This window comes from Schistocerca americana, unplaced genomic scaffold (genome assembly GCF_021461395.2).
Source record: "Schistocerca americana isolate TAMUIC-IGC-003095 unplaced genomic scaffold, iqSchAmer2.1 HiC_scaffold_222, whole genome shotgun sequence".
Classification (NCBI taxonomy): Eukaryota; Metazoa; Arthropoda; class Insecta; order Orthoptera; family Acrididae; genus Schistocerca; species Schistocerca americana.
The window spans coordinates 53,734-68,223 of NW_025725931.1; the positions used below are offsets into that span (position 1 = coordinate 53,734).

At 37.2% G+C, this 14,490-nt stretch overlaps 2 protein-coding genes across 2 annotated transcripts in view; one reads left to right on the forward strand and one right to left on the reverse strand.

The window, feature by feature from the left end:
* Positions 1-1,015: 1,015 nt before the first annotated feature.
* Positions 1,016-3,297, forward strand: LOC124575171. Its single transcript, XM_047131158.1, has 3 exons — positions 1,016-1,218; positions 1,374-1,485; positions 1,592-3,297. The coding sequence occupies exons 1-3, from the start codon at positions 1,066-1,068 to the stop codon at positions 2,638-2,640; spliced, it is 1,314 nt and encodes a 437-aa protein (XP_046987114.1). The 5' UTR covers positions 1,016-1,065; the 3' UTR covers positions 2,641-3,297.
* An 802-nt stretch (positions 3,298-4,099) lies between these two features.
* The window catches only part of LOC124575170, a 62,127-nt gene continuing 51,736 nt past the window's right edge, over positions 4,100-14,490 (reverse strand). The window contains exon 4 of the mRNA XM_047131157.1: positions 4,100-4,111. Coding sequence (XP_046987113.1) covers positions 4,100-4,111 — 12 coding nt within the window. The remainder of the gene's footprint in view (positions 4,112-14,490) is intronic.

A 14,490-nucleotide genomic window follows, 5' to 3' on the forward strand; every position in this document is an offset into this window, starting at 1 on the left:
AAAACTATGGGGGTGTGAAAACATCCTTATACTAACGTTTTCGACACAATTCGCAGCTTCTGCATTGGATAAGTGGGACATGCTTTCCACGGAAGAATTTTCATTGACAACATTCTCCACGCAATCAGTAACGTCTGCAATGGGCAAATCGAGCACAGATTCCATGACAGAACGCCAAAAACAAAAATATGGACCTGTATTACAACATTGCTTAGACCTATGTAGCGTACGAAATAAATTCACAAAAGTAAAAAGCACACACATAGCAAGGAAATTAATTAGCTACCTCAAATGGAGAATCATCATTGTCACTCAAAATCCTAACAACATGTCGTCGTGGCTGTTTATTTGGTGGCATCAAATGTGCCGGAAAGTCAAAAACTGATGGCACTGCTTCGGGTTTGAGACGTTTCTTCCACGTTCCAGGGCTCACTACGTAATCATCTTGTCGGAAATGGTTTCCGCAAAGTAACTGCAAGACGTAGGATTAAAATCTTTCCGCTTCACGGAAGTAATCCACGTCTTTAGTAGCTCTGGGTGCTTTAGAGGAAACCTGGTCAAAAACATCGAATTAGCAAACGCACTAAGTCTGTATTTTTATCGCATTGCATCGGTAGTCCTATTACCTGTGAAATGGTAAGTCACTCTCCTTACTCCACCGCTTCGTACAACTGAAAGCGGAACAAGAAATCACCATTTCGATAATCCATAATTCCTTATACACCGTACAGACCGAGAGAAACTTCTTGCCAAATTTGAATATGGCGGGCAATACAGACGACAGTAATCAGCTGGTAGAGCCATCTATCGGTAGGTCCGGTAGTTGAGCATCCCTCATTTCGCTAGCTTTAGACGCCTGTCTCCCCTCCTGACCAACGCCACCTAGGAACAAGGCCTCACATCGTGAGTCTAAGGAGCCTGTGACGTCACGGGTAGGGGTCTGAGAAGCTAGTTACAGAGTACAGAGCTACAGACTACCGACACACGTGATTCGTAGCGTTTACATATTGTACTAATGTACTTTGTGCTGTTCGTGAGTGGTTATTTGATCTATACTCAGTTACAATGCCCCGAAGGTGTTGTATGCCGAATTGCAGGGGCAATTACGATAATGGACCTAAAGTCAGTGTATTTTATTTTCCATCTGACGATAATTTAAGACGAAAATGGTTATCGGCTGTTCACAGACAAGACTGGACACCGAGTAAGCACTCTGTTGTAAGTATCAGTGTATTTGTTTGGTTAGTGTGTCGTAGTTACTTGAAATGTAGTACAGCTGAACAAAATACAGTAAACAGAAGAACGTATTTATAATCTCATACCTCATTAATTTTCGTTATATGTTTTAAAGAGAACTGTATGCTTGCTTTTAGATATGTGAACTGAATTTCAACAAGGACGACATTTTAAGCAGTACCAGTATGTATGACCCGAAAACTGGTATACTCTTGACAGCACCGTTGGATCGTCGACGCTTGAGAAAAGGTGAGTTACGAAACACGCTCTTAGTAAAGTACAGTGGCATAAGAACTATCTTTATTTCACTTATATGCTGTGAGATCGGTTTCATACTTCGTTATTAATTTTTCAGATGCAATCCCATCGAAGTTGCCTGAATGTCCATCTTACTTGTCGAGTCATCAAATTGCAGTACGAGAGGACCCAGAAATTCGTAGGGGGCATTTAGAAAATCGTGCTCTTCAAATTGCTATCCAAGAAAGTGTGGACACACATGCGAAAATGATTGATGCGATATCGTTCGATAGTTTAGAACAAATGAAAACAAAGTTGAGTGAATGTGAAAAGCACAGTGACTGGGTAGTGATAAACAAATCTGACAGTGTGAGCCTAGTGTTACTAAAGCATAATCCTTACCCAAGAATTTTTTACCACTTAGTTATAAGCAGTGGTTTATTACTCAGTGTCTTCAATAATGATATTGAAGTGAAATGTATTGGAAACATGAAATTTCCCATGAAAGTAAACAACATACAGGTGGTAAGTGATGTTCTTAAGAACATTTATCTTCTGTATAATAGTTCTGAGGCTCCTGTAGATAACATTTTGTCTTTCATTGACCAGTTATTGCAAAATTTATTAGAAAAGTTACCAAGAAACGAAACTAAAATTACATTTTTGAAGGCACAGATTTCATTTTTGAAGTGCAGAAGTTCAACTAAATTTAGGTATGATACTAAATCTATGATAATGTGGTCATTAGTACATTCTATAAGCCCACATGCTTACAAATTTTTGAGGAACACTGACAGTTTTTCTATGCCTAGTCCTAACACCCTTTCAAGGCTTTGTAGTAAACTCTCAACAAATCCTGTCATTGAGCAACAGGGTCATCAGTTTATGAGCTACATCACAAATAACGTAGGTACTTTATCCTCAGATGATAAAACTGTGCTCCTGTTGATGGATGAAATTCATCTGAAGTCTCAGCTTGATTACAAAGCTGGAAATGTTGTGGATGTGCCTTTAACACTGAAAAATTTTTGTGTGCAACCAGCGCCTATGTTTTTATGGTTCAGAGCATGGAATCACCTTACAAGGATGTGGTATCTATTCTGCCAGTTCATACTATTCAGGGTGATGTTCTGTTCTCTTACATTAAAGCAGTCATTGTTAAATTAGAAGCAGTTGGATTTGAGGTGGTTGGTATAGTAGCAGACAATAATGCAATTAATAAGAAAGCAATGTCTAAGTTTTCTACTCCTCCAGATGTGAAAATAAAGTATAATCACCCTGTACAGTCTTCTCCAAATCGCCCATTGTATTATTTTGTGGACACTGTCCATATTTTGAAGTGTATCTGCAATAACTGGTTTAACCAAAAGGAGCAGATCTTGTGTTTTCCTGACTTCAGTGACAGTTTGAAGGGAGGTTTGTCTTCTGTTGGAGCACTTAAAGAATTGCACTTGATAGAAAAAGATGAACTATTGCAATATGGCAGTTCCTTAAACTTGAAGTCTCTATTTCCTAACTCAATTGAGCGCCAAAATGTCAAGTTAGTGTTGCGTATTTTCAATGATACGACAGTTGTTGCTTTGGACACATTTGGTTCAAAGAAAGCAATTAGCAACTGGGAAAGTACTGCAACATTCATAAAAATAATAAATCGTTGGTGGGATATTGTAAATGTAAAAACATTACTCAAGGGACAGGGGTTAAGAAATATTTTCCAAGAACCTGTGACTAGTAAATCCCGTCACATACAAGAACTCTTACAGTGCTTCATCTCATGGTTATGTTCTTGGGAAGAGTGTAGTGATGAAAGAAAACTTACTCGAGAGGCACATAGCACTTTGAAACACACAACTGCTGCTTTGATAGACTTCAGTGACTACTGGCTATCTGAGAAAAACAGATCATATTTGCTGTTAGGAAAAGTACAGACAGACAGTTTAGAAGACAGGTTCGACAAATACCGCCAGCTATGTGGAGGAAATTATCATGTTTCTCTAAGACAAGTTTTTGAAACTGAACAAAAACTAAGGGCACAGTCTATGTTTTCCCTTGTGCTTCGGTCGAAAGTAGTTGGGGATGTTGTTATTAAGACCACTGATATTTTTTCTACTCATACTGAAATTCAGGGATTAAAAGAAACATCAATACCAGAATTTTTAAATGTAGCAGTAGATGAAAATGATGTTGATGGAATAGATGAGAATACTTGGCCACTGTTGCATTACATAGCAGGTTACTGCTCACACCAAGCTATTAAAAAAAACCATTGTGAATATTGTAAGGTATTCCTTACTACAGATGAAATGAAGCAGAGTGGTGATGATTTGATTATGGTAAAAGACTTAGGAGGGTTGACATATCCTGCAGATGATGTAGTAGTGTGTGTGACATGTCTATTTAACTCTACAGAAAATTCTGAAAGACCAGGAAATTTTATTTTTAGAACAGGCAAATCAGAGAAATGTACTTGTGAAGGTAGCATCCCACAATATCCCCAGCAATCTTTTTTATGGGTTTCACTGTAAAAATAAACACCCAGTTGATTCAGTCATGAATTGCATACTGTTTTGCTGTGCAAATATTTTGCTAAACAATTACACGAAGAGGAGAAATGATGAAACTACTGTTAAAAATGTAACTGTGTACAAAAGATTGAAAAAATGTTAAATTATACTGTTTGGGGGCTTGGGAAGATGATGTGAAATAAATGTTTATTTCTATTTTCTGTTTTTATTTCATGCACAGTATCCCATACATCTTGTTGGTAAATGTTATGTATTCTGCTCTCTTCGATATGGTGCAGCCGTAAACAAGAGGCTTTGCTACAGATTACTTTGTTACCACAAATTCTCTGTGAAACCCCAGTCTCAGAGAATTAGGGGAATAGTCTTTTCTGTTCGTCAGTAAATATATAATTAATGCTGCTCCTGCTCTGTGGTTGACAAGTTTTTCTATATATTTTTGTCCAGTCAGTAAATTAATTATTCTCACAAGGAGAACAATTCATTGCTAGTATTAGCATGCTAGTCTGCCATCATCATAAGTAAAAATTAATCTGCAGAACAGGTCCAGTCTGTCAATACAACCAATATTTTGGGGAGGAGGACAATACATAACTTAAGCCATTCTTCTTTTGAGAGAAATTGATAATGTTTTTGGAGTTTGGAATAGCAGTGCTTTTTTTCCTCTGGGACAACATTAAATAGTGAATAGTAAAAGAATTTAATTGTCATTTAGCTATTGCAGCAATAGACAGTCAAATTACAAATGTTTAAAAAGTATACAGCATGTATACAAAAATTACTTTACACAAATTAAAAAACAATGTTACAACAGATTTTCCATAAAGTAAAATATTCAAGCTAAAACGATTTGTGAAGTACATCTTAAATTGAAATCATTAAGGAAATTATGGTACACTCACTGAGCAGTTATCACTGTGATATTTACACTCATACATTCAAGTGAGTAGGGAGGATTTACCGATAACCAACTGTACTACTTGTGGTTGAATAAATCAAATAAAGCTTCTACCCATTCTAGAGACAGTTTGTTAACAGCTTCATACTCACTACATTGCTGTTCTATGATTTAGATAATCTGCAGTAAGGTATGTGAAGATGCCTACTATTTCTAGTTCTGGCATTACTGAAGATTGGGATGCCACTCATCTGCTTTCACAAATGGCACTATAGATGACATTTTAAATTTTTACAACGTTGTAATACCCATTGCCAATGATCAGTGTATCAAATGACAAGTATTTTAACTAAAAGATGGGGGATCAGTAAGTGGATGGGTGAATATAAATGGATCAGTTTGTACAGTAAAAAGTAATAAAAGGTTCTTAAGATATGTCATTACATGAAGCTGATGGGTGGTGTCCCATTCTTCAGTTAAACCCCAGTTCCATGAGAGTGTAAATCCTGCCTAAGCTGGTATTCTGCTAAGTTAGTCTTTGTATACAGTAGAACAGTGTAAATGTGCAAGTTTATAACAGTTAATATTTTCAAGCTGATAAACAATGGCTTACAGTGGGCAAGTTTGTCAGAGTTTGTAATAATTCTAATGTGTGGTTCCCATGTCAATTTATAATACCTAATAACTTGACACTACCTAGTCTTCTACTGGCAGATCTCTTAAACTAAGTAGTATGTAGAAGGTTCAGTGAAGTTTGCACAAGTTTCTGTACGGTAATGTTTTCTTAAGTATAAAACTGTAGATGACTGCCAAATGAGGTATCTGTCATACGAAACTAGAATTTGACATAGATACAAGTCCCAGAGTACCTGCTTCGATTCATTATCAGTCTTTCCAATTACGGTACCTCATTTTCAATTAAATTATGCAAGGTGACTTACACTGTGAAAATAGTGCTGTCAGAGTTATGGAATTAGAAATTCGCATTTTCAAAACGCGAGTGACGGAAATTACGAAAAAGTATTTTCACCTTTGGAGCTATAGTTTACGAAATTTGAACAATTTAATTCTCCAGTGAGAAGGATTAGCGTTTGTTTACAGATTTGTGTATAAAACACTATAAGTAGTCTACCAGGAAACTGTTTAATGTTTTCATATACGTGGCGCAGAGCCTAACAAGCCGCTCCGTATTTCAGACCCCTAGTCGTGACGTCACGAGTCGCGCTGTGAGGCCTTGTTCCTAGGTGGCGTTGTCCTGACTGAGTAAGTTCTCAGCAAAGAAATTAAAATCCAACATCTTTGGTTCTTAGTTTGTTTCGTTTGAGTGTGTTTTGTGTTAGCGAAAGTTTTCTCAAGTTATTTCTGTGCCGAAATGGAAGACTCAGAATTAGCCTTTGTCGACATTATTAAAGATTACCCCGCAATCATCAGTAAATCACAAACTCCGGCCGCAAGAAGAGAGAAAGACGATTGTATTAAAGAAATACAACACCGTTATATGGTTAGTTTCGGGAAAGAAATAACGGACGGGCAGATAATGAAGAAACTGCACAACATGAAATCCCGTATCAAGGCGAAAACGGATGTTAATAAGACGGGAAACATTAAGATTTCCCTGAACAATTGGGAGCAGATATTTTTAAAGTTTTTGGACGGAGATGACTGCAACCCAACTATCCACAGAGTTTGTGGTAAGTCCCATACTTCCCACTATTTTTATTACGCGCTTAATGCTTTTAAATTGTGATTCAGAAAAATACGTATTTTTAACATGTGAAAATGAAACAATGTTTGGTAAATTTCGTCTACTATATCACCACTTTTCTGTAAAAGTATCACAGTGTACTATGCATGAAATTGGACGAACCCCTCCCACATTTCTGCATAAACCTGTTTGTTATATTTACTAACTAGAAACTGAATCCTGACACACTACTATTACTTTTTTTTTATTTTCATTAGGAGCTTGTGCAGTAGGTGGTGGTTCCACCTCTGTCATCACTTCACCACACTTCACCAACGAATTCGGAGGTAGCTGATACAGACTGCACATTGTATGAACAATAGTCAATTTTGCAGCTACCACTAATCGTTCCAGCCGACCATATGGATCTCGTTGGCCCCGAAATCGTCATACCTGCTCAATCGCCTGCTTTGGGGCATGAGAGAGTGCCTAAACGTCGGAGATTAAGCATGGAAACAGATGAGACACGTAATTTGTCTACTCCAGAGCTGCAAAGGCTGGTGCTATTGTATCAATTGGACATATTGAAACGAAAGCAGCAGAAATTGATGCGTGATGACGGTGAACAATAAAACAAATTGTGTAGTGTCTTATTTACATACCGAGTTTTATTAATAAAAACACCTTTTATAAGTGAATGTTCATTTACATTCCTCATTCACCAAATTCCATATCCTCTTACAAAAATTATTCAGTACAAATTTCTTTTCAATGAAACAATAAGAGTAATGAAATCCAATTTGAAATGTTAAAAAAGTGTATGCACTTATATTGTTGTGTCTGGCCAGTATCTCCACCACATCATTGAAACAATTTCTGGTAAAGTAAAGCAAAAAGAGTAACTTGTTTGTATTTTAAATGCTGCAGGTTAGACAGTTGTGCACTTATTTACTATAGCATCTGGCAAATACCTTCACCACTAATTTTTGGTACAGTAAAGCAAAAACAGTAACTTGTTTCTATTTTGAATGCTGCAGGTTAGACAGTTGTGCACTTATTCTCTGTAGCATGTGGCAAATACCTTCACCACATCCTTGGAACAATTTTGGTAAAGTAAAATAAAAACTTGTTCCATCAATCTGCTGAAGTTACAGTACAGAAATTACATTAAGGTTCCAGCAGTTCATGTTAACCTGTTGTGTCCAAAGCTATTTACAGTAGTATCTCTGTTCCAGTTTGAATAGTTACATGTTAAACAATTTTTGTTGAAAGTAAAATCGATGATAGAGAATGAAAAAAACAACACTAAACAGCATTTACAATTTCCCATCTTCTATTTGCTCCACATACATGTACATTTGCTGCTTCCTCTTCTCCCAGTACTGGAAGATTGTTGTCGTCATCACTAGGTGCCTCAAAATCCTCATCCCCTACATGTTTTGCTACGTTGTGCAAAACAAAACAGGCTACACTGGCTTCAAAAGCTTGCATAAGTATGACCTCCTTTTAAATGTGTGTTCTGCCACAACTTGGTAAGTAGATTTTTCATCTATCCAGTTACATTATATTGCCAAAAATTGATTATGTTCACTGTTATATTAGTAAACTATCACAGTACAGAAGAGCTTCTGTAAAGTTTGGAAGGTAGGAGACGAGGTACTGGCAGAAGTAAAGCTGTGAGGACGGGGTGTGAGTCGTGCATGGGTAGCTCAGTTGGTAGAGCACTTGCCTGCGAAAGGCAAAGGTCCCGAGTTCGAGTTTCAATCCGGCACACAGTTTTAATCTGCCAGGAAGTTTCATATCACTGTACTACTTACTATTATTTGTGCTTACACCAGTAAAAATTTGGTTATAATGTGTGGAGAAGTCTGGTGCAGTATAATGATGATGACAACAGGTGCCTAGGTCCACTGTTAATAATGCTGTTATGAATGGAAATTCTCAGGAAAACACTAAACTCAATCGTCATTATCATAAGTGCATAAATCAGACAAGGTCCCTTTGTCAAAAGGCCTCTTCTTTAAAGGTCCAAGGATGTTAATCAAATTTTGTTTACATGGTCACTTCCAACAGGCATCAAACAAGCCAGTTATTTAAATAAGGAAAATCATAAAAACAAAGCTGACTATTTAAATAAAAAGCACTGATATAAAAGTCAAACTACCATACAGAAACCAGCAGACTATAATCTGCTTTCACCATCCATATATGGCAGGCAGATGCACATTTCAGAGTAGGGTATCAACTGGTGCTCTGAGAGTGAGGGAAGACATTTGGGATAGTCAATACGGTGCACTGATGTTGGGAATCATTTACAGGATAAAATATGATGAGGAAACTTCAACAGATGGAAAGTACATTCGAACTCGAATAAATGTGGCCAAATGCTCAAATGCCTATCTTTCTGCTGCCAGTACACAGTGACAACAATTCTGAACCATAGCTTTGCCGTACAGAAGGATTGGGTCAGGGCAGTCCACAAGGCATGTGGTACTGGCCAATAATTGCTGCTAAGAATCTGAAAAAATAGAACTACAATTGCATCTCAAATACATTTCATCTCCAACCCAAATACTAGAAACACGATAACTATACAAAGACTATTACATTCACCAAGTATATAAGAAAAATTCCATCTTCTGCAACTGACTTTATTTGGTTCCCAACAAAATACATTTCACCTGGTCATGTATTGTATCATCAGTGGTTTTAATTTTTCTATCCTTTTCATGTAGCCATGGGTTCTTCTACAGGCACTAGACGCACACACCACAGATTTCCAATTGATAGTTCAAATTTGTACGTTTTACTACACATAACCTATCCTGCTGCATGTGGCACATGGTCTTACTCACTTACTGTAATCTATCCTACAGATTTTTCAGTATTTGTGTCCCTTGCCTTTCACATCTCTTAATGAAACTGTTGTGGATGTGATACACAAGATCTACTACCTCTCACGACATTATCAGCTGTGGTACAATTTCACAATGTCTTTTTTGGTAATTGTGGCATGTTTTTGTAGTTGCACATCATTTAGATCACACAGTTGAATCATAAAAATATTTTTCAAATAGAAACTGCAATCGGTGTAACTGCAATAAATATAAACAAAGAATAGCACAAGATCTACTAATCTGAAGTGGGTATCAGAGAAAACATTAGGAAGTATTTCACCAATTGTTCTATATAACTGTGGAAGAAGAGCCATTTTGGATTTATTCACCAAGGAAAAACAAACAATTAACTCAAAATTGCATTTTCTATCAAGGAATAAATTTGTATAATAAACTGCCAAAAGAATTGGAAAAAATACTAAAATACATCTATTTATGAAGGCAGCTAAAACACACTCTGGACATAATGCATACTTCACAATTAAATATTACAAAGCAAACTCAGAGTAGGGGTTAATAATGAAAGTGTACAACTACAACAACTTGTCACATTACAAAAAGTAATCACAATGTAAGGCTTTTACAAGCAGATCATATGACAAGATCTACAGTGCACGACACAAATGCCTTATCATTCTCCTGAGGACATCATCTGAATCATCATGTGGGAATGCTAAGTCAGTTTTCCACGTAGTTCGAAGGGAGGACATAGACAAAAGCAAGGGGCATAGTAGCACATTTATGGGCCTGGAGCCAGTTTTCTGAACAGACTGAAGGGAGTCAAGGGGCACACCAGTATTTTTGTGGGCCTGTAGGTATCTGTAGATGTCCACAGTGTGTGCAGTGATAATGTAAAGATATGCCAAGAAACAGTGCAAAACTATTTTTCTTCAGTTGTAAGTTATTTGTGCAAATTTTATATAATCAAAAAAATACTGAGCGATAACAGAGATCATCCAAATGAGGCAGTGCAGTTGTTAAGACACTGATCATCTATTTGGGAGGATGGAGTTTGCTATGTCCTGTGTGCTGAAATAGGCTGTGTATCAGAAACATAAGGACAGTTCTCTATGCTCGTGTATCGGCAGACAAAATCCGTATATGAGTAGGTACATATCAAAACATCATTCTTGAAATTTATGCCCACAATGCTCACAGAATCACATAATTCTCGTTTTATATTTTTGCAAATTTGTCAAAGAAAGTAAGTTTCCTTATGCACAGTAGCATTACAATCATGTTTGCAACAACCTATATATTTGAATACCACATCTCTAAAAGCTATTTATTTGTGGTCAGGACTTGGTATATTTCAATAGTGACACCATATAGCATAAGAAACTTATAAGTTTTTCCTTCTCATACTGTCCTGTAAGTCTCCCCTGACCCGTGGTTCTGGGTGACTTTTCCAAAATCTACCATTTTTCCTAAACCATGCCAATCCTTCTCCTTCACCCGTTTTCCTTCCCCTTCAACTCATCTGCTGAAAGGAGCCACTGGCACCAAAAGCTTGCATGAGTATAACCTTCTTTTATGCGCATGTTCTGCCTCTGCTTGGTGAGTAGATTTTTTCTATCCAATCACATTACATTGTTAAAAGTCAATCAGATTCACAGGAAAAACAAAAAGTTGCAACATTTTGTGAAACACACAGTTTTGAATTTTTCATGTTTATAAAAAATAGCACAAGGGAATGGCAATCACTCAGAATTCACATTAGCTCTGTTTCTAGCAGTAGTATGCATGTTCACACAAACATCCAAGCAGACACCCAATCACACACTCCTGTGGCAAATTTGTTACTTTTCAATAATTTGTGTATCACCGAAAAGCTTGGAACACAGAGGATGCATAATGGATTATAGTTTGTGTTAAAACTGTTAGGCTTGGACAAAACCAAACACTTCAGTTTTGAAATTACCTCTTTCTTTGAATTTGAGCAACACACTCACTTCCCACAAATAGTTGTATAGAGTTCATTTCTATTTTTTTCTAATACCGAAACAATACATAAAACTTAAAAGGTCATGTTCAGAAGCCAAAAATAACATTAAATATTAATACTACCTTAAAAAATTCCAGTAACAAACTATTTAACCACATTGCATTCACTATTGAAAAAAGCAAAGCTAAATTACATTTAGATACAATGTGGTCTCCCTTTCCTGTTACCTACTGCAGTTTCTCTATGGGTTTGCCATTGTTATACGTCAGTTTTTGACGCATTAGTGACATTTGGTGACCAGACGCCCTTCCTCACGCCACCACCGCCCTGAAAGGAATCTGTGTATCCCATCTCAAGATCAAGTCTGATTACATTTCCTAAGCACAGGGTGTCTGGATTAAACACATAATAATATAAAATGTAATGACTTGAGATGTAATTGAGATATTTATTGGCAATTTGCTTCTACAAGCCTGGTAACTCAAAATGTTTCCTGTGCTGATTTGCAGCAGTTGGTATGGCGTGTGCATGCACATTTTGTGTAAATAAATGTGCATCAGTAGCCATGCGGACTCCATAGCAGTAGGTTCTCACTGTGGTTTCTCTTGTGGGGCTAAAGACTGTTACAATGGTACAACATCATTATCGTCATCAGTATGGACTTTTTGCAATTGACAATGTTCCCACTTACATAACAATCAAGAAATAGGAGAAGCAGCTTTAGAAGACTGGGAATTTGCTTTCAATGTTGGACTCCAGTTCGTGATCTATCAGATACACACCATCAGATTCGTGCAACTATCACAAATGTTGTGCCTGCATTGCTGTGAAACACTTGGAGAGAAGTTAAATACAGACACGATGTCTGTTGTGCCACTAATGGTGCACATATCAAGGTGTATTATGTATAGTTTCAATAAATATCTCACTTACAAGTAAAGTTATTACATAAAGTAAAGTTATTACATATATCATTATCTACATCTACACTCTGCAAACCATTGTGAAGTTCATGGCAGAGGGTAAATTTCATTGCACCAGTTATTAAGGTTTCTTCTTGTTCCAGCCATGTATGGAGAGTAGGAAGAATGATTGATTGAATGCCTGTGTGTGTGTGCTGTAATTATTCTCCTCTTGTCCTCACAATCCCTGTGTGGGCAATACTTAAGAGCTTGTAATGTAGTCCTAGAGTCATCATTTAGAGCCAGTTCTTGAAACTTCATTAGCAGACTTTCTCGGAATAGTTTACATCTATCTTCAAAAGTCTGCCAGTTCAGTTTCTTCATCTCTACAATGCTCTTCCACGGGTCAAACAAACCTGTGACCATTTGTACTGCTACATACAGTCAGTATCCCCTGATAATCGTATTTAGTACAGGTCCCACACCTTTGAGCAGTATTCTAAAATGGGTGCATGAGTGATTTGTAAGCAATATCCCTTATATGCTGATTGCACTTCCCCAGTATTCTACCATTAATCCGAAGTCTACCGCCTGCTTTACCCACAACTGAGCCTATATCAGTACAGAATGTGATAGGGATTCCATTGAAGCTTTGTTCAATTTTAAAGATTTCAGCTGACCTAACACCACTGACACTAATACTTATTTGCCTCATCTTTTCAGTGGTACGAGGATTAAACTGGGGCAATTCTCCCAGGTTTTCCTTTCTAAAGAAACATTTTAAATGAAAGACAAGCATTTCAGCTTTTGTTCTGCTTCCCTCAATTTTAATTCCTGTCTCATTCGCTATGGATGGACACTAACTATGGTGTCTTTATATATGACCAGAATTTTTTTGGGTTTTGTGAAAGATTATATGACAATATTCTGCTATGACAGTCACTGACAGTTTCATGTGTTGCTCTCTTGACAGCCAAGCACATTTCATTCAACATCTCTTTATCTACATCAGTAGTACACATTTTTTTTACACCTATTTTGCAGAAATCTCTGTTTCTTTGCAGTGACTGTATCATGGAAGGTTCCTCCCATTATGAACTGCTCTGCTGAGTACACATCCACACAGTGCATGGTCAACCATTCTTTTAAACTTGAGCCACAGTTCATCAACAAGCTCCTGCCCTGTGCTGAAAGTTTTAAGTTCCTCACTTCAAATTTTTTACCTAGTTTACTGAACATGTATCCCTTCTGCTTATCCAGACACCCCGTATTTGCATAGCATGTATCTGATGTTGGACATGGGTACCAGGCTAATATTTGCATAGCCAGATTTGTGAAACTGCCCAAAAACCACATCCAGACTGGCCAGCTCTCCAGCACTCACCATTAATTTGCCTACAATCCAGGGCTGGTTAGCGCTCTTGGCTATCTAGACAGGTTATCTAGAATGTGGACATTGTAAAGAAATAGTGAAAATGATATTAAAGTACAAAATTTATTCTGTAATTTTGTTTACATTTTTAGGACTATCAATTATGTTACTAAGTAAATCCACATATGAAAAGTATATTGACTAAAGTGCAACATGTTAGGTGTCCAGAGTTGTGGGGGGATTTGTATGTTAGGTGGAGTATTGGAAAAAACCTAAATCATTCTCTCTCCTCATGTTAGCCTGGTGTGTAGCATTATCATCAACACTTGAGCAATTATGTATAAAATGTGCAAGTGGAGCAAAACATCAGAAATTCAAGGTGTGACCAAAAGGTAACAGGAGCTTCTGTTTTTCTCCAAAAATCTGCATTTGTTGATCAAAGTAAAATTGTCCCCTTCAAAGTAATCCCCCCCAACCCCAGATATAAGGCACTTGTGCCAGCACTCTTTCCAATCTTGGAAGCACTTCTGGAACTCACTTTCCGTTATGATGAACAGCTCCTCCAGTGATTCTGTTTTTATCTCATCAATGGTGACAAAATGATGCCCTTTCATGGTTCTCTTCAGCCTTGGGAATAGAAAGAAGTAGCAGGGTCCCATGTCCGTCTCAAAATTTAGCACGGACTTCAATGCGAGATGTTCACAATACTTTTCACAATGAAACTTTGTCTTGAAAGCTGGCAGAAAATCTAAAGAGATTCTGGTCGTATGTAATGTATGCTAGTGGCAAGACACAAT